Source organism: Candida albicans, chromosome 1 (genome assembly GCF_000182965.3).
Source record: "Candida albicans SC5314 chromosome 1, complete sequence".
NCBI lineage: Eukaryota > Fungi > Ascomycota > Pichiomycetes > Serinales > Debaryomycetaceae > Candida > Candida albicans.
Window position 1 is genome coordinate 991,566 of NC_032089.1, and position 20,805 is coordinate 1,012,370.

The window sequence follows — 20,805 nt, forward strand, 5'->3', positions numbered from 1 at the left end:
ATCTATATCATCAAAATTGGAAAAATAGTCAATGGTCCAAAACAAAGATGTACCAATCATTGTTCAACATATTCTCTATCGTCAACTTTACCTTCAACTTCTCCTCTAATTTCTTCCATTTTTCTAGTTTGTTCTTTCCAAATCTTCTTTTCTTCTTCTGCCTTTGCATCTTTAACAAACAATGAATCATCTGGTCTTCTGTAAGAGTTACCAAGTCTATCCCAAAGAGTAGTGAATTGACCGTAATTGTAGTTGAAATACAAGTGATGGACAGTGTGACAAGCGGTACCATTGACAACTGGGTCATTAGACCAGTAACTACCATCATGAATCATGACAGTCCAAAAGTTAACAAAAGTGAACAAAAACAAGTACAATACTTTATGCAATGGGAATAATAATGGGTAAAGATGGTAAGGTAAAGATTGGAAGAACCCATCAACTGGATGGAAAGCATGAGAAGCAAATGGAGTACAAACAATCCACTTGTGATGAGGTTTATGTAACACTTTGTAAACAGATGGCCAGTGTAACCATCTATGAAGGAAATAAATACCACAATCGGTGAAAAGAATGAATTTAGGAATTTGCCACAAGATAGCTTTATAACCACCAGTACATTCATTGATATCTAAATAAAGGAAGGAATACCCATTTAATTCTAATAAAAAGAATGGGATAGTTAATAAAACCATAACTGGAATGGCAGTAGTGGCACGTTTAATTTCCAAAGACATTTGGTTTTTCAAATATCTTGGATGGTTGAAAATTTTCTTATCGAAAACAAAAACATATGATAAGTAAGCCACAATGAAATATAATAACCAACCAAATATAGTAGTGATAATGAAAAGTGATAAAGTTTCTCTGAAAATGTTTGATCTGGCTAAAAATGAAGTATTAATGAAATCGGTAGCTGGGAAAAATTTAGGAGCTAATCCATAAATTTCTGATTTATCTTGATAACTAGCAATTTTAGAAAATAAATAACTTGGAATAGTTGCTGGGTTAACATTACTAATATTGAAATTATTTGAAGAAATCAAAGTAGAATTTGTATCAAATGAATCCAAATTTGGGAGACTTGGGAAATCTATTTGTGAAAATGATTGTATAGCTGGTTTCAAAAATTCATGAACAGCACCATCTTTAGGGAAAACATCAGCATAAACTTTATCAAAAAGATAATAGTCACAAATTTCTAGTACGATATCCATGGTAGTAAAATTAGCTAAACCGAATCCGAAAGAAAGAAAAAAAGATTGAACTTATATGCACAATAGGGAAAGAAATGGGAAGGGAATAGAATGTCCAAAGATATCTAGATTGTAGGAATCTTAGGTCAAGATATGATAATGAGCAAGGATTAACAATTGGAAGGAAAATGGGAAACTGTTAAAGAACCTCTCAAAGTAAGCAGTAATGTGATGGGAAGGTTGACCTTAGTTGATTTTAATGAAAAAAAAGGGATTATCTGCTATGGTTTATTAAAGAAAAGAAAAAAGCAGAAATTATATTAATAGCAAAGATTAAAGCCAAACACTTGAATAAATATATAAATCAGATTTTAGCAAATGCAAAGGAATACTTAAACGAAAGTAACACCACTCCACTATGTTTATTATTGAATGTTTTTTTTTTTTCCAATTTCAAAACAACTACTATGAAAATGAAAATGAAAAAAATCTATCAAAATAGGTGGAAGAAAAAAAAGCTTAACAAGTAGTTTTGAAGGAAGTTTAATACAAAAAAAAACAGAAGAAGTTTGTATGTATATGCAAGTGTGGTCTCGCGTAGTCTTCCTATGGCTACAAAGTATTTCTTAGATTAGAGGGATGCTGAAAATAATAATATCGCAAAACAATTGCATTCCTGCACATCGGATTTTTTTTTATATTTCACTTAAGTAAAAGGTACGATGGGAACGATGTTACAATACAATACAAGTTTTATATCAGATGGGAACGACGACGACAGAAAAAAGTCTAAATTTCTTTTTTCTTTTTTTCTTTCTTGCCGCCTTACGGTTTTGCTTTTTTTCTTTCTCGCATTAATTTTTCCCGTCCTCTGTCCCCCACCACCACCTCATCCCCTATCCTATCCGAAGATCGGTTTATTTTTAGCCTATGGAGTTGGGTTTCACACGTTTTGAGTTTTACTATTACATATTCCATATTCCGTTCCTTTACATCCGTTCTACTCCTCTATGTAGATTGACAACCTAATATACTTCAAGATTGTGAAATATGTGTAGTTTTGTCTTCCATATTGTCATATTATGTAGATATGATATCATTTTGAATTGAGATCGTGATTTCTCCCAATCAGGAAACCACGACACACACACACCACTCTATTTTCTTCCTTCCCGCTTACCAAAAATTCAAAACAATCGATCGATCGTATTATAATCAGAAATCATACTACAATTTTTTATTTCAGGTACGAGCAACCAAATCAACCAACGTTATAGACCCATATCTCAGTTTGATCTCAAATACTTTCTACCTACCTGGTATTTCTTCCAATCATCTGACGGAGATTAGTAACAATTGATTGTAGAATACATCAGTATAGGTTTCAAGTACTACCCTCCCCAATTGATTTGTAAATCGGTTGCTTTCTTATATTCCCCCTGTGTGTGTACATACTAAACTACTTACATATAATTATGGTACGACAATTTTACACTTTACTACTCTATGTACAATTTGATCTTAGGATTCAAAAAAACCAACATAAACGAAACAAAGAACACAAATTTCATACTTTCTCTTTGTCAATTGGTGTATGCCGCGTGTTTTTCTTTTCTTATAGTAAATCTAGTAAATCAGAATTGTTGATATTACTATTGGATGTTGTTGATATTGATGATTTGACATTGGCATTGACTGATGATGATGATTTCGGAGATAACACCATGTTTGTGTTAAATCCTGGTGGATAATTAACGTTTTTCGTTTCTACTTGTGGTTGTGACTTCAGAACCTTGAACGATTCAGCAGTTGTTGGAGTATTTGGTAATGTTTTCATTTTATTCACTTCACCTTGCCAGTTTAGAGTACCATTTTTATTGCTTGATGATAACTCTGATGCAGATGTACCTGATGCCAGTTGGAAATCATCAAAATCATCTTCTTCTTGCTTTTTATCAAATGTAGAATTCAATGTGTTTAATAGTCTATTGTTGGTAGTATTTGATTGAGCATTCGTAGCGCCAAATGCTAATCCACTAGTGGGTTTTTTAGTTGGTCTTGGTCTTGGTCTTAAAGTATTTGAATTACGAAGCTCCGTCGTATTTCTTGAAGATGCAGAATTTGATTTTGTGGTGGTACTACTAGTGGTGGTGGTCGTGGTGGACGTGAATGACTTTCTCTTTGGTTGCATTACTTTTCCCTTTGGAGCGTTCATCTCATCGGGGACGTCGTGTATCGTTTGTGTTTGCAACAATGCTTCAAAATTATTATTACCAGCTTCATTTGTACCACCTTTGTGTCCATTAGAAAATCCATTGGATGAAGTTTTCGTTATAGTAGACAATTTTTTCTCAACTAATTGCTTTTGCACAGAATTTATAATTGCAATAAATTTATTGAATTCCAATTGATTACAATCATTGCATCCAAATGCAAGGGAATAACTTTGAGGGATTATTGACTCCACTATTGTTTCTAAATCTAAATTGATATGTTCACTTGTAGCCAATTTGGAGAAAAAATTTAACATCTTGGTGACAATTCTTTTATCTCTACTTTTCAAATTTTTCATAATGGGGAATAATTGTTCGTTAACAATGATTTTATCAATGATTTTCTTATCGACTAATCCTTCAAATGTATCAATAGTAGTTAGTTTGGTTGACAAAATAGTGGTTGTTTTGAACACTTGACTCAATAATGGAACTAAAGTATTCTTTATATATGGGAAATCAAGCTTATCAACAAATTGAGGTATGAATCCTAAAAACTTTTCTTGCAATTGAATTTGTAATTCTATTTGATTGCTTTCTTTAGGAGATATTGTTAAAACTAAATCAATAATGCCCTTGAAAAATTGAACAAATTGTTTATCTTTTGATTTTGTTTGAATGGTATCAAAATTGTTAATCAATGTCAACCTAGTTCTCACAGAAGAATTTATTAATTTAGTGAATGTTTGTGGCGCCTTTTTATCCCTTGGATTATCTTTGAAAAGAGTATCAAATACTTTATCTTGGAATGTCAAACTTGACAATGTTTCAGATATTTTCAACACAATGGTTAAAGACTCTGAAATCAATTCATCAGTCTTAGGATCAATTGCAGCTTCTGTCAACACATTCAATTCATTTGTCAATAAATCAATTAATAATGGTAACAATTTCAGTGATCTGAATGATGGAGGGAATTGTGAAATTAACGGTGAATTGTTGGATTGTTGTGGGTCGACTTCTGATAATCCTTTTAGGAACACCAATTTCTCGTCAATTGATTTCGTGGAAAATTCATCAATAAACCACATTGCCTTTATAATGCTGCCATTGAAAAACTCTGAATCCATAAATTGGTCCAATGTGATTCTATCATGAGGATATCTTGCCAAGATTTGTGGATATAAAGGATATAATTTGTCAGGAATATCTTTTAATACATATTTCAATTCTGTTGGTTTATGATTATAGAATTTTTGTTCAAATTTCCGAAATTCTTGTTTATAATCAGAAATACTATTGGCATCAAAACAATTGATCAATAAATCATGATGATTATATAAATAATAAATTAATTGACCTAATGACCATATATCATTGGCGAAATCCAATTTTGTATGAGAATCAATAATCAATTCTGGTGCTGTGAAATTTAAATTAAAATTTGCAAATGGTACCACTGACATATTATTCAATATATAGAAGTTTTCTCTTTCTTGTGGTGAAATTTCATTCAAGTTTTGTAAGAATTTGAACCCACCTAATTTCCAATCCCCTTGATTATTAATATAAACTGATGAAGGTTGTAAATTCAAATGGATTATTGACCCATAACTATGTAAAAACTGTAATCCTTTAGAAATTTGTAAAAGTCCCTTTTGAATAGATAAATCATCTAAATCTTTTGGATTCACCGTAACTAAATTATCAATCACAGGTTCAGTAACAAATAAGAATTTTGATTTGGTTTCTTCTAATACTTCATAAACTTGTAATAATTGTGGATGTTTCAATTTACTTAATTGACTAACTTCATATTTTATCAATTCATAGCATTCACTTATCACTACTTTAGGATTTTTCACACTCGAAGAAGTAGTATGCAACCTACTAACTTGGGTTTCAAATTTTGATTTGTCAAAAATGAAAACTGAAACAATTTTTCCATTGGTCTTGTGTTTAGCAGGATAAATAGCCCATGGTTCAGAAACAAAGGATGGTTGGTCCAGAACACTGTAAATGGATCGTATACCTGTGCTAAATCCCAATCTACTCAACATAGTTAATTCAGGAAGATGGTAGTCAATAAAATTCGATTTAAAGTTGATACGTGGGCTTTTTGGTTTCAAAAAGTCCCTCTATCTTTTTAAATGTCTGAAAAGCGAGAATGTTGTTCTAAAAAAAATCCCTCTCTCGCTTGAAAAAAAACTAGAAATGAGAATGTTAAGTAACATCATCATTGTTGATAATCTTTTGTAGAGAGAAAAAAAATATATACTTCTAAAAGACAACCCCATCTACTCATCAACCAAACACTCAAAGATGAATCTTATTGAAGACAATTTCAAAAACTCAGCAGAAAGACTAGATAAGCCATCTGCTTACTTAATCAGAAAGGCGAGACACAATTATGGAGAATTGGAAAGAGCAATGACTCTGAAAACCGTGTATGTTGGTAATTTATCTCATTTCACCACTGAAGAACAAATACATGAATTATTTCTGAAATGTGGTGCTATTGATAGAATTATAATGGGATTAGATAGAAATAAATTAACTCCCTGTGGGTTTTGCTTTGTGATATATCGAACTGAACAAGGTTCTTTAAATGCCATGAAATTTTTACAATCGACCATTTTGGATTCTCAAAGTATATCGATTGATTTGGATCCTGGGTTCCGTGAAGGAAGACAATTTGGAAGAGGTAAACATGGTGGTCAAGCATCTCAAGAAATGGCAGCTGCTGGTGGGTTTGACAATGGTAGAAATGGTGGTGGGTACAGAGGGCGTGGCAGAGGCGGATTCAGAGGTGGGTTTAGAGGTGGTCACAGAGGACGAGGTGGTGGTTTTAGGGGTGGATTTAGAGGTGGAAGAGGTGGCGGAGGTGGTGGTGGTGGTTTTGGTCGTGGTGAATCTTCAGTTTATATACCTTCAAAAGATCCTACATTTGATGCGCCAACCACATTCAATCCATTGGCAGACATGAGTCAAAATTAGAGGTTTAGGGAGGATATGTATGTAACATTGTATAGTATAAAAAGAATATCACGAAATAAATTTAACGGAGAGTAAAATAAAAACAATAGAAAGAGACAAGTGTACGAATACTTATAGTCCATCACTCGCAAGTCTTGATGACCTAGCTAGCCTTTTTGACAATTAATGTTGTCATCGGATAAAAAGTAAAGGAAACAATTATTATCGTTGAAACATTTGTTATCAAGGGCATTTTTGGCTGTGGTACAATTTGGAGTAAGTGGACTTTGTCTGTACTTGTTATTCATAAATTTTTGATTGAAATGGGTATCAGTGGTATTCCACAAGTATTTGGAGACATATGAATGCCAGAAAGTACCATTGAGAGGAGCATCTTTTGGCCAAGTCCCCTTAGGGTCATATGATTCTCTAGCTGAATATTCCAATTTCCATGTTGGTTCATTACCACTGTTGGTAAATGTTCCGTTTAAATCAAAATAGTAACTAAATGAGTTACGAATGTTGAAACTTTCATTTTCCACCTCATAGTATCTGAATCCGGGGTTGAAGTTTGTGTATGGAGTCACAGAAGGATTCACCCAAGACACAGTAAGGGCATCCTCGATCTTGCTGGTGTCATTTGTTGAATAGTAGACAGAATACTGGGTTCTATGGGTGTGTCCAAAAAACAAATTGGCTATAGTGTAAGGAGAGAATCGTTTGACAATGGCAGCAAAAATATGTGATTGAATTGGCAAAACATCATAATTGTTTGAAGGAATATGAGCCAAAATCCAAACTCTTTGACCATGAGATTCACTATCAACCAATTCATCAATCAAGAATTTCCAAATACCAAATTTGTCCGGTTTAGTAGTTGTTTCTCCATAACTCCAAAGATTGTCACCATAATAGAAATTGGAATTGAGTCCAATAACTTTCAATCCTCTCTTGGTGGTAAATGAATATCCAGTATAATGGGTTTTAATTGCGTCGGCATCTTTTTTATCAAACCAACCATTATTTACCCAAAGATCAGTCACATAATCTTCATTCCAATAATAACTAGCATTGCTTACGTAAATACGTGGGGCAACTTCGGCATATCTGAACATGGTATCGTGGTTACCCAATGCAGGGAAAACTTGTACACCATTTAAATAATGATTGATCAGATTGAAAATAGCTGCTTCGGAGAATTTCAACTCATCAGGGTTGGCAAGTTCACCATTATGAGAGAAGCTGTCCCCTGTGAAAATAATAGATTCAAAGTTCTTCTCTTGATGAAGCTTTTTCATTTCAACAATTGAATTGTTAACAAGCAAGTATGGAGCATCAGATAAATATGCACCGAATGAAGTTGCAGGTGCTTTATTGAAAGACCAGCCAAAGTATTGAGGGAAATCGTAGTAGTCTCCTTTGGAGAATTTGGCATTTTCATCATAATGGGAATCAGGATAGAAGGAGATATCATTACCGGATACATCACTATTGAATGATTTGTAATAGTCTGTGAAATTGTATGCCTTTCCTGGAGCATCTTTGGAGTACGAGCTAGAAGTACCACATGGAACCAGGGTACAGTTACCTTCAGCACCTAGTTTATAATCTAATTGAATATGGAAATCACTGGCATGTAAAACATTAAATGTTTCTGAATTATTGGTGTAAACTGGAGGCTTGTTATATTTGCTATCTTTTTTAGGCCACCAACTTTCAAGGTCAAATAATTCCGTGACATTTGGAGTTGCTGGTAACTTACAAGCTTTGTTCCCCTTGAAATAACAATAAGTTTCTAAATCATATTCACTCGAAGTGTTGAATCTTTTGATTATTTGAAGGAAATCATTATCATAGAAATTGACATTACTAATAGAGGAAATACCGGCATCAGGACCATCATCATTAAATCTTTGTTCATTTCTGGATGAGGTGGTGACAAAGAAATCAGTCCATTGACAAGCTTCTCTCCATTGAGTGTTCAAACAATTTTTAAACAATAATAAACCAACCAAATGTTCTTTGTCAGGGTTTTGTTCTACCAAATTTTTGGCATTGATGATTCTACTTTTACATTTATCACAAGCACTCCCATTGGCAATTTGAACTTTGTTAATGTTGAAATTGATGAAATCACCATCTTCACGAGACAAGTTGTCAAATATTTCATCAGAAATATCAGAATATCCATGATTCACAATAACTTGGTTACGTAAATGGAATTCTGCTGTTGCACCAACAATAATGACACTTAATGTGAATAATTTAGACAAGAGCATCTTTTTGTTGATATCTGGGTGTTATTAGTTACAAATAAATTATATTTATATGCATTATGTGAAAATTGTTGTTTAAGAAGGCACCTTAGTAAGATATTTATATTGACATACACTGTACTAGTTTTAATAAATGGGGGGGTATTCTTGCAGGCTATTGTTTTAAGTGTTCTATTAGTGTTTTATCAACCTTGGGTTTAATGAAAATAGCTATTGTTAAGATTTTTTGGCTATTGATGATGCACGTGTGTGTATCATTGTCTTTACAATTGGGGGTGATGCCATCTATTTTTTTGGAGCCGTTTAATAAAAGTTTGATAGAAAAGGGGGTAGCGGATAAATATTTCGAGACTTTATAATTTTGGAGGCTTTGCAGTAATTTCATATTTTCGAGTATTTATTTGAATAAAGCCGAGGTGGGGGTTAGGTAAGTCAAGGTATGGAAAACTTCCAATAGTCATGTGTAGTTTTTTAGAATCATATCCTCGATGTTATATTTTCTATTCATTTTACTTACGCCAACAATAGGAGGTTGGTTTTCAAAATTCTCTGTTATCGCTAGATGGCTGCAAAAAAAGAAACCTTAAATCTTCTTTAACTCGTGTACATTATTAACTGTCAATTAGCTACCAATGGTTGGTGATTAATAATGTAAACGTGTGTCAATTAAAATTAATAAATGACTTGACTCCATGACAGCTTCATCAATACACGTGTATGTCGATCGTATTTCCACACTCAAAAAAGAATGGTTATGTAATCAAAGTTAAAGTCAAAAAAAAAAAGATAAATTGAGACTTTACTTAGTCAAATCAGGTAGATGATTATACTTTGAAATACGTCGACTTGGTCTAAAACCTCTAGAAGTAATAGTTCCTAAAACATTTAAATAGCTGGAATATTTTATTACAGTATTAAGCTTTACTATTTCATTTAATTTACTTTGTCTGGTTGAATTGTAGCTCCAGATATTTCTTCTCTGCAGAATTATGTCTCAAAAATTGATTGGAAAAAGCTTATTTCTTTTCCTGGAAATATTTACAAAAAACATTTGAAATTCCACAACATGCAAATGCAGTGAATTCCACCAGACTACCTCTAGCAGCCCCTATCTAACCAGCATTTATTTTTAGATATGTGATATTGGACTCAAACCGAACATTAGGTATAAAGTTGATGTAGACTTCCGAAATAAGTAATATATACAATTTGTTGTTACATTTTTCGCACAATCAGCTCAACAAAATTGTATGAGTGTGTGTAGTGGTGTCTTTTTTTTTTTCAACTGTTCATACAAAATAAATTCTTATTCGTAAATGAAATAGTTGTGACCAATATCTAAAGACAGACCTAGACCACCACATCCCCATATTTTTAAACCAACAAGGTCATGTCAGCACAAAGTACACCTAAAAAAGAGTATTCCAATGATTCAAGACCACAGTCCACGGAAAATGATACAGCTCGTTCTAAAAGAGGGGGCAAGGACTCTCAACCCCCACCATTTCACAATTCCACTGTAACTCGTTCGTCCCTCCCCAATAATCCAAGACCAGCATCAACTGGTAACATTCCACGAAACACTAGTACCCCATCATTAAATAAAAAGCAGGCAAACCGATTGAAAACCCACAATAGGTCTCTATCTCACAACAAGTCTCTAACCAAGTTATCGACATCAACCGGAGCAACGGCGCGACCACATTTGAATCGATCAAAGTCAACCGAGGTCTTGTTGAAGAGCAGACAAGGTGGTGCTTTGAAAAGAAATAGTAGATCGTTGACCAAGATGACAGCATTACAACCTATGACAAAGACAACATCAAGTCCGACTTTGCCAACACACAAGTCCACCACATCTTTGAAAAATATCAATTCAACATGCAGTATTGGATTAAAATCCAGTGCCCACAAGGGGAAAGCTATTCTTCAATTAAATGACGATGATGCAGATTATGAGGATGTTGAAAATCTACTGAATGATGAAGACACCGGAGAGAATAATGCTCCTGTGCCTGAAAGGTTTGATAGTCAAGATACTATATCAACAACACACCTGCAAGATGAACAGAATATTCCCAGTTTGTATGAACAAATAAACAGAATATTACCAGAGCCAACCCCAGCTTCCGAAGAACCTCCAAAGTTTAAGGATAAACTAGAAGTTGTGGAGGAAGGGAACACAATCGATAGCAAAGTTAACACAAGTCATCCTGAACTTGGTTCTTCTACAAAGAGTTCAACGGATGATTTTTCACAGGCAAACAATTTTTATAGTGGATCATTACTATTGTCACAGTCTACAGGTCTAGTGAGAAAAATTGATCCAAAACATAGTGCCAACTTGAAAATGACAGAGGCATATCCAGCTATGCCAAGTGATGAAGCTTTGAATTCAACTGCAATAAGTGGCATTTCATTTAAAGCCAATCCTATGGAGCTCAACAATGCTGCAGAACCAGTAACTACAAGTAAAAATGTGAGTCAAAACAATTCGTACCAACCCGATCAAACCATTTTCAATAATTTGCAACGAACAAATAATCAATATTTGATGAACAAAAAACAGCAACAACAGCAACAGCAACAGCAACAGCAACAAAAAACACAACAGAAGTCGCAACAAAAGCAACAGCAGGTAAAACCACTTTCTCCTGCTGGGACTGCTATCAATAATGGCACTAACAATTTTTCCGATTTTCTTCGAACCAACAATTCCACATCGTCAGCTGATCTGCAATACGGTCACAATATAGAAACTAGAACGCAACAGAGGTTGTGGCTACAAAGAGAAAGTTCACTTATGGACGTTACAAATTTAGATGCTAATCGTATGTCCAACTTTTCAAACTTGTCCTTGAACAATCTAATGTTTTCTCACAACTACAACAATCAGAGTCAGGCAAATATTCGTGACCTCCAGTATAGTGGGTCTGTTCCTCAACAACATCAACCATTAACACCCATGACACCCGCCACACCTGGTGTAGGAAACAATGGGTCGTATCCTGGTTCCGATGTCAACGGTAATCAAGGGTTACTTAATTTAGTACAAGGCACCCTTCCACATACAGTACAGACAAAAATTGAATTTGAAAGATTGAATAGGGAATATTTGAATGTAAGAAGGCACGCAAACCCTATGGGAGAAAGTTTGAAACGATTGGAATCATATTCAGGCAAAGAACTCAAGGTATCGAAAACAAGAAAGGGAGATAAGTCTACTACCGATGCTAATGCAAGCACGTTTGAAGAATTTTCTCCTACATTTCACGAGAAAGAGACCGAGATATCCAATACTTTGAGCAAGCTCTGGCAAGATGCAATCGTATCTTCGCTGTCTTCATCAGCAGCCAGACCAACCCAACCAGCTACACAGCATCATCCTACGAATCAGCGTTCTATTAACCCGCGCTTAGCATCTTACAACCAAAACTACAACAACTCGAGACAGAACCAGGCGCCAAACACACGAGCAGTGAAACTAGCTCCAATACAGACAACAGATGCAGCATGATTCTTGCTCCTCTCCTGTTTAGAACAGAAGGCAGTTGTTTTGTCTATTTATTCAGATATGAGTGTTGTTTACAGGATCAAAAATAAAATAAAATAAAAAAAACTATGCATGACAATTATATATTGTGTAGGAATATGTACAAGAATTAACTCTAATTTCAAATAATCACTCTAACCCTGTCTTTGTTTATGTTTACCATTGCTCTTACAGTAAACGTATACTCTGCCTTTTCTTTTAACCAAGTAGCAGTCTTTGCACATACATTTCACAGATGTTCTAACTTTGAAGCCTCTTATTGGCTGGTATAATGAACCAGTTGTTATTGGATTTATTATTCTTGGGGTAGCATTAAATAAGTTCTTGGTGATATTTGACAGCTTAAATTGTTGGGAAATAACCTTAGTAATAGAAATCATGTTGATATGGTGTGTGGTTAGTCTGTTATAAGTGATCGATAATATGATGGAAAATATTATGCATTGACAAAATTCCCGAAAAAAAAAAATCTTGGATAACTTTTTTGTTCCCATGTACACGCACATTTATTGAGTTAGGTTAAGCGTTGTATTGAAGAATAAAAACTCAATTGAAACACGTAAGAATTCTCTGTCTCCCTCTCACAACTGTAATTGATTTCTCAGTGTTGAAAAAAAAAAAAAACGGAAGTAAACACCATATACAATAAATCGACCACAACACAACAATTAAACAAAGCAAGACAAACCATGTCCACTCTGTCGTATAAAAAACAGGATGCTTATTCAAGCAATGTTGGAATTCCTGATAAAATGGCAGTTTTCCAGGAATGTCTTCAACAGTTTAATGCTTCTCCGGTTAATGCAAAGAAATGTCGACAACTATTAGCCAAATTATTGAGATTGATTTATAATGGTGAATCATTCCCTGCTCAAGAGTCAACCACTTTGTTTTTCTCCATTTCGAAATTGTTTCAACATAAAGATCAATCTTTGAGACAATTAGTGTATTTGACTATCAAGGAATTATCATCTACATCAGATGATATCTTGATGGTAACTTCTTCGATCATGAAAGATATTCAAGGCAATGATGCTGTTTACAAGCCAAACGCCATTAGAACTTTATCTAAAGTTTTAGACCCAACTACTGTAAATGCAGCTGAAAGATTGTTCAAGAATGCCATTGTTGATAAAAATCCAGTTATTTCTTCTGCTGCCTTGATTTCATCTTACAATTTGTTACCACATGCTAAAGAAGTTGTCAAGAGATTTACCAACGAAACTTTGGAAACTATTCAATCTTACAAGCTGTTCCCACCAACTCAATTCCAGTTGCATGAATATTACGGAAGCTCGACTTCAAACTTGCCATCAACTAGTTACATGTATCAATATCATGCTTTGGGTTTGATTTATCAGTTGAGAAATCACGATAAAATGGCGTTAATGAAATTAATCAGCTCTTTATCAGAAGGATCTTCTTTGAAAAACTCTTTGTCGATTATTCAATTGATTAGATATATCAACAAAATTTTGAATGATGATCAATCATTAATTTCTCACTTGTACCCGATTTTGGCTGGATTTTTAAAGCACAAGTCTGATATGGTTGAATTAGAAGCTTGTAAAACTTTGATCAACTTGCAACACTTGATCAAAGACGATCAATTTATGGCAATTGTGAATACTTTACAAAAATTATTGGGTGTCCCAAGAACAGCAACCAGATTTGCTGCCATTAGATTAATCAACAAGATTTCTATCAAACACCCAGAAAAAATTATTGTTGTTAACTTGGAATTGGAAGGCTTGATTAATGACACTAATAGATCAATTTCTACATTGGCAATAACCACATTATTGAAGACAATGGGTGCTGGTACTGTCGATACTGGATCTGTTGGTGGTGAGAGTGTCGATAGATTAATAACCAAAATGACATCATTAATGGATGAAATAACTGAAGATTTCAAAATTGTTATTATTGAAGCAATTGAAAACTTGGCATTGAAATTCCCAGCTAAACACAAGAAATTAGTATCATTTTTAACTGATTTATTGAGAGATGATGGAACATTAGAATTGAAAAGTAGTATTGTTGACGCATTATTTGATTTGATTAAGTTTTTACCAGATGCAAATGCCAAACAATTGATCTTAATGAACTTGTGTGAATTTATTGAAGATTGTGAATTTACAGAATTATCAGTTCGTATTTTGCACTTGTTGGGTGACGAGGGCCCACACACTTCAAACCCTTCATACTATATCAGACATATTTACAATAGATTGGTTTTGGAGAATTCCATTGTCAGATCTTCAGCAGTTATTGCCTTGGCTAAGTTTGCTGCAGTTTGTGGTGGTGAAGTATCGAAGAATATTGTTATTTTATTGGAAAGATGTTTGAATGATGTTGACGACGAAGTGAGAGATAGAGCTGCCATTTCCTTGAATTTCATCAACAATGGCAAGAAGAATTTGATTGTCAGCGATTCCAAATATGATTTGAATGCCTTGGAAAGTAAATTAGTTCATTACTTGAACAATGAAGAGAACTTTTCTGTTAAATTTGATATTTCAGAAATTAAAGTTATTTCTAGTGAAGAATTAAAATCAATTGAATACGACAGAAAGATTAGCAAATTAGAAAATTCCAATGTTGAAAATAACGATACTCCCGAGGTTGAAGAACAAAAGGGGGGTACTAAAGTTGAATCTGCTGGTGATAATGTTGCTAATGACTTGTTAAGACAACAAGAATACGCTCAAGAACTAGCTGCTATTGCTGAGTTTGAATCCTATGGAAAATTAACAAAGTCGACATCTGTTCCTATATATTTGACTGACAAAGAAAATGAAATTGTTGTTAGTGTCGTCAAGCATTTGTTTGCTGAATCACAAAAATTGGTGTTACAATACAATATCAATAACACATTACCACATACCGTTTTACAAGATATTTCCGTCATTGCTCAACCAGATAATGAATTATACCAAGAAGATTTTATTGTACCATTGGCCGAGTTAAAACCTGATCAAACCGGTATTGTTTATGTTTCATTCTCAGCCCCAGCTATAGAAGATGAAGAATTGCTTTCGGCATTTGGTAACACCGTTGCTTACACTAACAAAGATTTGGATGATGAAGGTAATGTTGACCCAACAGACGATGGTTGGTCTGATGAATACCAAATTGATGATTTGGAATTGTTGGCTGGTGACTTTATAATTCCATTATACAACTCCAATTTCACATCTATTTTTGATCAATTACCCAATCAAGATTCCGGTGTTGTGAATATTAGCAATGTGGATACTATTGAGAATGCTGTCAATAAAGTAAAGACGGCATTGAATATGATGCCATTAGATGGATCTGATTATGTTCCAAGTGATATAACCTCACATACATTAAAATTATTGGGTAAAGATGTTTGGGGAGGAAAAGTTGGTGCTTCAATTAGATTGGCTTCCACTGGTGGTAAAATTGTTGCCAAAGTAGAGGCAAAAACTGAAACAGAGAATTTTGCAAACGTTATCATCAGTAGTGTATATTAGTTTTTTGACTTTGTTTTATACAAGTATATATTATCATATTTCTCTCTTTTAGCTTAAAAATATAAAGAAAAAACACGAAAGGACTGAAAGAATTTAAGAAAGTGAACATGCTATTCTATTAATTCAGTTGTAAGTTCTTCATTCTCGTTCTTGGGGAGGGCCCTTCATACTTTACTTCTAGTGGTGGATGCTTGTTTCATCTGTCTATACAACAATCCACCAGAAAAGTAAACAAATACAGCAGCCAAAAATATAAACAAAAATATCCATACAGCAGCTAAATTATTAGCTTTAGCAGCAGTAGGACATGCATGGTGTGATCTGACTTCGAAGAAATAAGTACATTCATTTGCTTGACCGATATATGAAACCAGTGCTCTAGCCGACATTTCACGATCACAAGTAAATGTTAAAATAGTCGACTTGCGTAGTCTTTGATTTGTGTTCTTATCGATTATATCACAATACGATCCATTTTCATACGTTAACGTCAATTTTCTACCTCTAAATTTAGGTACAGTGGAATATTTACCCATAGATACGTATTTTTTCGATTCGGGATCGACATAATAAGCACCGATTAAACTCGAGTTGAGATTATCTTGAATTTCATTGATTTCACTATGATGTTTTTTAAATGGAGATGAACATACACCTATGGTGTAATTTTTACCACTATCATATCCTTTAGAAACCCATGGCAATGCTTTACCCTCATTTGATAATGACGATAATCCACTCAAATCAATGAAACCTTTGCTTATTGGATTGAATACTGTGCAAGGGTCTAATTGCTTCTCTTCTTCTTCTTTTTCCTTTAGTGTTTTCTTTTCTTCATCTTCTTGTTTAGTGGGTTGTAGACTGTTATCTGGGGTACTGTCAATTTGTTTCAGCTGTTCATTTGTGAATGGTTGGTTTGGTGGTTTCTGTTCTATTAGTTGTCCATCAACAAATGATAAATGACTTATCGAATCAAAAATGTGAGATCCAGCATCATACAAAGGAATCGTTTGGTTTTTTTGAGGATTCTAGTACGACAAAGAAAACAATAAGCACAATCGTTATAGCAGGCAAAATTGTTCTTCTAACTAGTTTAGACATTCTAGTTGAGTTGAGTTGACTTGAATCTAGTTGTTAAGGAAGAAGATGATGATTCAAAAAAGAAAAGAATTTTCTAAACAGGGAATGTTGCAATGTGTGCCGTAGTAGTAGTGGATAATCTACAAAATTTCAGGTGCGATATTTTTTTTTTCTTGTCTTAGTTTCCTTTTTCTTTTTCTTTTTTGTTTTTTACCAATCCCGTGTGAATTCTATGATAGGAAATGTAAGTAAACAAATAACTAACTAACTAACTACACAATAAGAAAAGTTTTAGTGCGACGTTCAATAATTTAATTTAGTATGACGTATAAATAGTCAATTCAGCGACATTTTATAATTGTACGACATTTCCTCCACTTAACTGATTGCGACAAATTTCATTGAATGTTTTATTTTGCTCTTATACACGTAAAAACAAACTGTCTCTTAAGTAAAGCAGCAAAGGAAAAAAAAAGAACAAGGAATCAAACTAAGAATTTACCGTAAACTGTTTTCAATTATTGCTTCGCCAAAAAAACAAATCCAACCACCAATTTAACATAACATTGACTAGACTCATCAATTCTATCTCATAATGGATGCTTGGAATAGTGCAACAACTTTTGGAGCAGATGGTCTACTGGGATTTAGTAGTCAACTCCCAGACATTTTAAATTTATCTGATCCTTTATTGGCCAAGATAATCACATCCAAAAAGGCATTACAGTTATTGGAATCAAATATAGTTTCTGGAGTTTCTGAAGATGGAGAGGAAAGTAATACCAACAATGAAAATAAAGCTATTATAGAATTGTTAATGTCGGCATGTGATGGCGATGTTGTCACTTTAGAGAGCATAACTAGATCTAATCCACAAATTGTCAATCAACTATTTCCTAGTGATGAAAATGGTGCAACAGCATTGGTATATGCTGTCTGTTTTAATAATCCTGATATTGTCGAATCCTTACTAGAGAACCATAAAGCTGACCCTGATATCCCTGACTCAATTGTAAATTATACACCTATTATGTGGGCGGTTCATCTTAATTATTTGAACATTGTCCAACTATTACTAGACCACCAAGCAGACCTTTTTTTGTCACCGAAAGATGATGGGACAAACGCAAGCACATTAGTATTCCCGGAGAATACAGAAATGTACGAATATTTCCGATCCCATAATTTATTAAAAACTAATGCCGACAACAGTCAAGACATTTATCAAGCAACCTCTTTTTTGCCCCAAGATGACTATGAAGATGATTTGAGTACAAAACTCAAAATGCACACTATCACGAGCAATACCATTGGTAATGAAAATGAAGAAAATTCTGAACCACAAGTTATAGGAGAGGATGAAGAGTATAATTTGGCACAAGATCCAATACTTCAACAACTTCCTGAATTTGAGTATGATAAACTTTTACCAGAACAGTATATTAAATTTACAGATAGTGATATACCAACATTATTGAATTATATTTTTGATTTGAGGTCACAAACTACATATCAACACAATACCAAATTACTGGCTGCCATTGTTTTCCAATTGGTTAGATATTCTGCATTGAAGGTTGAATCTACAGAATTAACTGATTTCTTGTTTGATTGTTTTACAGCAAGATTGCGAACAATTACAAATACCAAGTCAGGGGCATTTAACATGGCAATCCAAGATGATGGTAAACCTGCCAACGCCATGGGTGCTGGTGATATAGTCTTGTTGAGTTACTGGTTGTCCTCATTACAATTTTTGCATTTCTATTTTGGTAAAAACAACATTTATTTAAAATTCCCCAGATTTTTACAGGAATTGATCAATTTAGTCCAATCATTAACTGCAACATTATCGTTTTCAATTAATTCCAGATTAAATTTACTTGTTGATGATTGTATTATTAATTTCACTAACCTAGTGGATGTTTCTAACGTATTATATGCCAAAGATTGGAACTTGTTTAAGAAAAACAAGTCGCACCCTAATACTTATGATGATATCATGAATACATTATATCCACCAACCCAAATGGAGTTAATGAAACCATCACCTATTAGGTATTTGCAAGTTTTAGGAGCTTTGGATTATGTGTTGAGAATTCACAAGGTTGATAATTTGCTTCGCCTGGAAGCCTTTTCACAAGTATTTTATTATATCAATTGTACCATTTTCAATCGATTAATTAGTCAATCTAAATACTGTTCCCGTGCCAAAGCCATTCAAATACGTCTCAATGTATCAGCAATTGAAGATTGGTTACGGTCACATAATGTGAAAGTGTATAAGCCAGATACGATTGGTGGTTTGAATAAATTACTTGGCAATGAAGATGTCAAATTGCACAACCTTTTGAATGAAGATGCATCTTTGAAACATCGCAAGAATCCTCATTATTTACAATTTTATTACAATTCACTTTATCATATTGGGAAAAATCAGTTACAACCAACAATTGAACTTTTACAATGGTTGCAATGTATGACTTCGTTATCAGATGAAGAAAGTTTGATAAATACCATTAATCAATTTGATTGTTTGAATTATTATCAACTTTTCAAAGTTGCCAATAAGTTATATAAATACGAAGTTAATGAAGTGAAATTACCGAAGAAATTGATTCAAGTGATCAAATCATTAATGACTGAACAAGGACCTAATCAAATTCAAAGAATGTTTTTGCATTATATGACACAAACAACTTTTTTGTCTAAAGAGGAATATATTTACTTGAATCCAAACTACATTTTTGAAGTTGCATTACCTAATTTAACCGAATTAATTAATAGTTATGGTGCAGGTCTTGGTGGTGTTAGAATACTTAGAAATAAAAAATACCAACCATCATTACCTATTTCAATTATGGATGACATTGATGAGAAGTTGACTGAGAATAGGTCATGGCAAAATGAAACCTACGACTATGATAATGAGAAGGATGGTGAAGATGATGAAGAAGAAGAACACAACGAAGGAGCAAATGCAAATGGTGATTCTGGATCTGTTCATCCAAGTACCTTTGAAAAGAAACCGACACATACTAAAGAAATTGAAGATTTTAAAGGAGATGAATTATTCAAACAGGTACAAATGCCAAATTCGTTGCTTCATAAAAATTGGGGTGATACCTCAACAGGAGTAGAAGATTTTGAATCTAATCCATGGTGATAAATACTTAATACTTCAATTGCATAACCCTGACACTTTAAATAGACTTTATAATAATTTTTTACAAAAACCTTTTTCTATGGTGTTGTAGTTGGAAGGGCATACGTGAATATTATCACAAGTAGCTGATCATCTAAAGAAACCAGCCCCCTTAAAGATCACATTAACCTATAATGTGATTGCTAAAACGCAATCTGAAGAATATTACTGGCTTTGATTGTGTAACTGCTCTTCTGATCGGTTAACAGACTTTATTAACTGATTTTTATTCTATTTTATTCTTTTTTTTTGTTTGGGGCCAAAGTATACAAACCATAAAATAGGGTGCCTTTCTGCATATTCTTTCCTATTTATTTTTTTTCTATTATTTTTTGGTTTGGTTAATTTTCATTACAAAAGAAGAAAAAATCAATCTTTGGAATTTTCCATTTTCTAACAAATTATGTTTTAAACTGGTATTTTTATTTCCAAAAAAAAAATGAAAAAGATTAGAAAGACCAATGAGAAATTGAAAATCTTATATATGGATTAGCGAATGTGCAGCAGCAGGACACACTTCTCGTCTAATGTATGGTACTTGGTATATCTCGTGATACAGAGCGTAATCTCTTTCAAGTTAGATGAATAAAAATCTAAGGAAATTATCCATACACTACTGATTCTTTGTGAAAAAAGCGTTTGAGAAGTGGCGTTGTTGTTGTTTGTTTTTGTTGTTCCTGAAACAAGAAACTAACAATAGCTAGTTTAGGTTTGAGAGGAAAGAGAGAGAGTAGACCCCTTTGTTTGTTCCCCTTGGTTGAACTAAAAATAATAGACATTTTAAACCCAACCAAGAAAAAAACAAA

At 33.6% G+C, this 20,805-nt stretch overlaps 9 protein-coding genes and 1 pseudogene across 10 annotated transcripts; 4 read left to right on the forward strand and 6 right to left on the reverse strand. All coding sequences in view use genetic code 12, as the record gives it.

The window, feature by feature from the left end:
• Positions 1 to 56: 56 nt before the first annotated feature.
• ERG3 (C-5 sterol desaturase) lies at positions 57 to 1,217 on the reverse strand (the record flags this gene model as incomplete). Its single annotated transcript, XM_708484.2, has 1 exon — positions 57 to 1,217. One exon carries the CDS (start codon positions 1,215 to 1,217, stop codon positions 57 to 59), a length of 1,161 nt encoding a protein of 386 aa, XP_713577.1.
• Positions 1,218 to 2,811: 1,594 nt separating this feature from the next.
• Positions 2,812 to 5,469, reverse strand: CAALFM_C104780CA (uncharacterized protein; the record flags this gene model as incomplete). Its single annotated transcript, XM_708482.2, has 1 exon — positions 2,812 to 5,469. One exon carries the CDS (start codon positions 5,467 to 5,469, stop codon positions 2,812 to 2,814), a length of 2,658 nt encoding a protein of 885 aa, XP_713575.2.
• Positions 5,470 to 5,731: 262 nt separating this feature from the next.
• Positions 5,732 to 6,406, forward strand: CAALFM_C104790WA (uncharacterized protein; the record flags this gene model as incomplete). Its single annotated transcript, XM_708480.2, has 1 exon — positions 5,732 to 6,406. The coding sequence occupies one exon, from the start codon at positions 5,732 to 5,734 to the stop codon at positions 6,404 to 6,406; it is 675 nt and encodes a 224-aa protein (XP_713573.1).
• A 146-nt stretch (positions 6,407 to 6,552) lies between these two features.
• On the reverse strand, positions 6,553 to 8,664 carry CAALFM_C104800CA (uncharacterized protein; the record flags this gene model as incomplete). Its single annotated transcript, XM_708479.2, has 1 exon — positions 6,553 to 8,664. One exon carries the CDS (start codon positions 8,662 to 8,664, stop codon positions 6,553 to 6,555), a length of 2,112 nt encoding a protein of 703 aa, XP_713572.2.
• A 1,387-nt stretch (positions 8,665 to 10,051) lies between these two features.
• TCO89 (Tco89p) lies at positions 10,052 to 12,178 on the forward strand (the record flags this gene model as incomplete). Its single annotated transcript, XM_708478.2, has 1 exon — positions 10,052 to 12,178. The coding sequence occupies one exon, from the start codon at positions 10,052 to 10,054 to the stop codon at positions 12,176 to 12,178; it is 2,127 nt and encodes a 708-aa protein (XP_713571.2).
• A 170-nt stretch (positions 12,179 to 12,348) lies between these two features.
• CAALFM_C104820CA (mitochondrial 54S ribosomal protein bL36m) lies at positions 12,349 to 12,720 on the reverse strand (the record flags this gene model as incomplete). The annotated part of the gene is made up of 1 exon (XM_708477.1): positions 12,349 to 12,720. One exon carries the CDS (start codon positions 12,718 to 12,720, stop codon positions 12,349 to 12,351), a length of 372 nt encoding a protein of 123 aa, XP_713570.1.
• A 183-nt stretch (positions 12,721 to 12,903) lies between these two features.
• SEC21 (coatomer subunit gamma) lies at positions 12,904 to 15,714 on the forward strand (the record flags this gene model as incomplete). Its single annotated transcript, XM_708476.2, has 1 exon — positions 12,904 to 15,714. The coding sequence occupies one exon, from the start codon at positions 12,904 to 12,906 to the stop codon at positions 15,712 to 15,714; it is 2,811 nt and encodes a 936-aa protein (XP_713569.2).
• Positions 15,715 to 15,878: 164 nt separating this feature from the next.
• CAALFM_C104840CA (uncharacterized protein) lies at positions 15,879 to 16,250 on the reverse strand (the record flags this gene model as incomplete). Its single annotated transcript, XM_708475.2, has 1 exon — positions 15,879 to 16,250. The coding sequence occupies one exon, from the start codon at positions 16,248 to 16,250 to the stop codon at positions 15,879 to 15,881; it is 372 nt and encodes a 123-aa protein (XP_713568.1).
• A 392-nt stretch (positions 16,251 to 16,642) lies between these two features.
• On the reverse strand, positions 16,643 to 16,815 carry CAALFM_C104850CA (annotated as a pseudogene; the record flags this gene model as incomplete). Its single annotated transcript has 1 exon — positions 16,643 to 16,815.
• Positions 16,816 to 17,389: 574 nt separating this feature from the next.
• Positions 17,390 to 19,960, forward strand: CAALFM_C104860WA (uncharacterized protein; the record flags this gene model as incomplete). The annotated part of the gene is made up of 1 exon (XM_708474.1): positions 17,390 to 19,960. One exon carries the CDS (start codon positions 17,390 to 17,392, stop codon positions 19,958 to 19,960), a length of 2,571 nt encoding a protein of 856 aa, XP_713567.1.
• Positions 19,961 to 20,805: the final 845 nt, after the last annotated feature.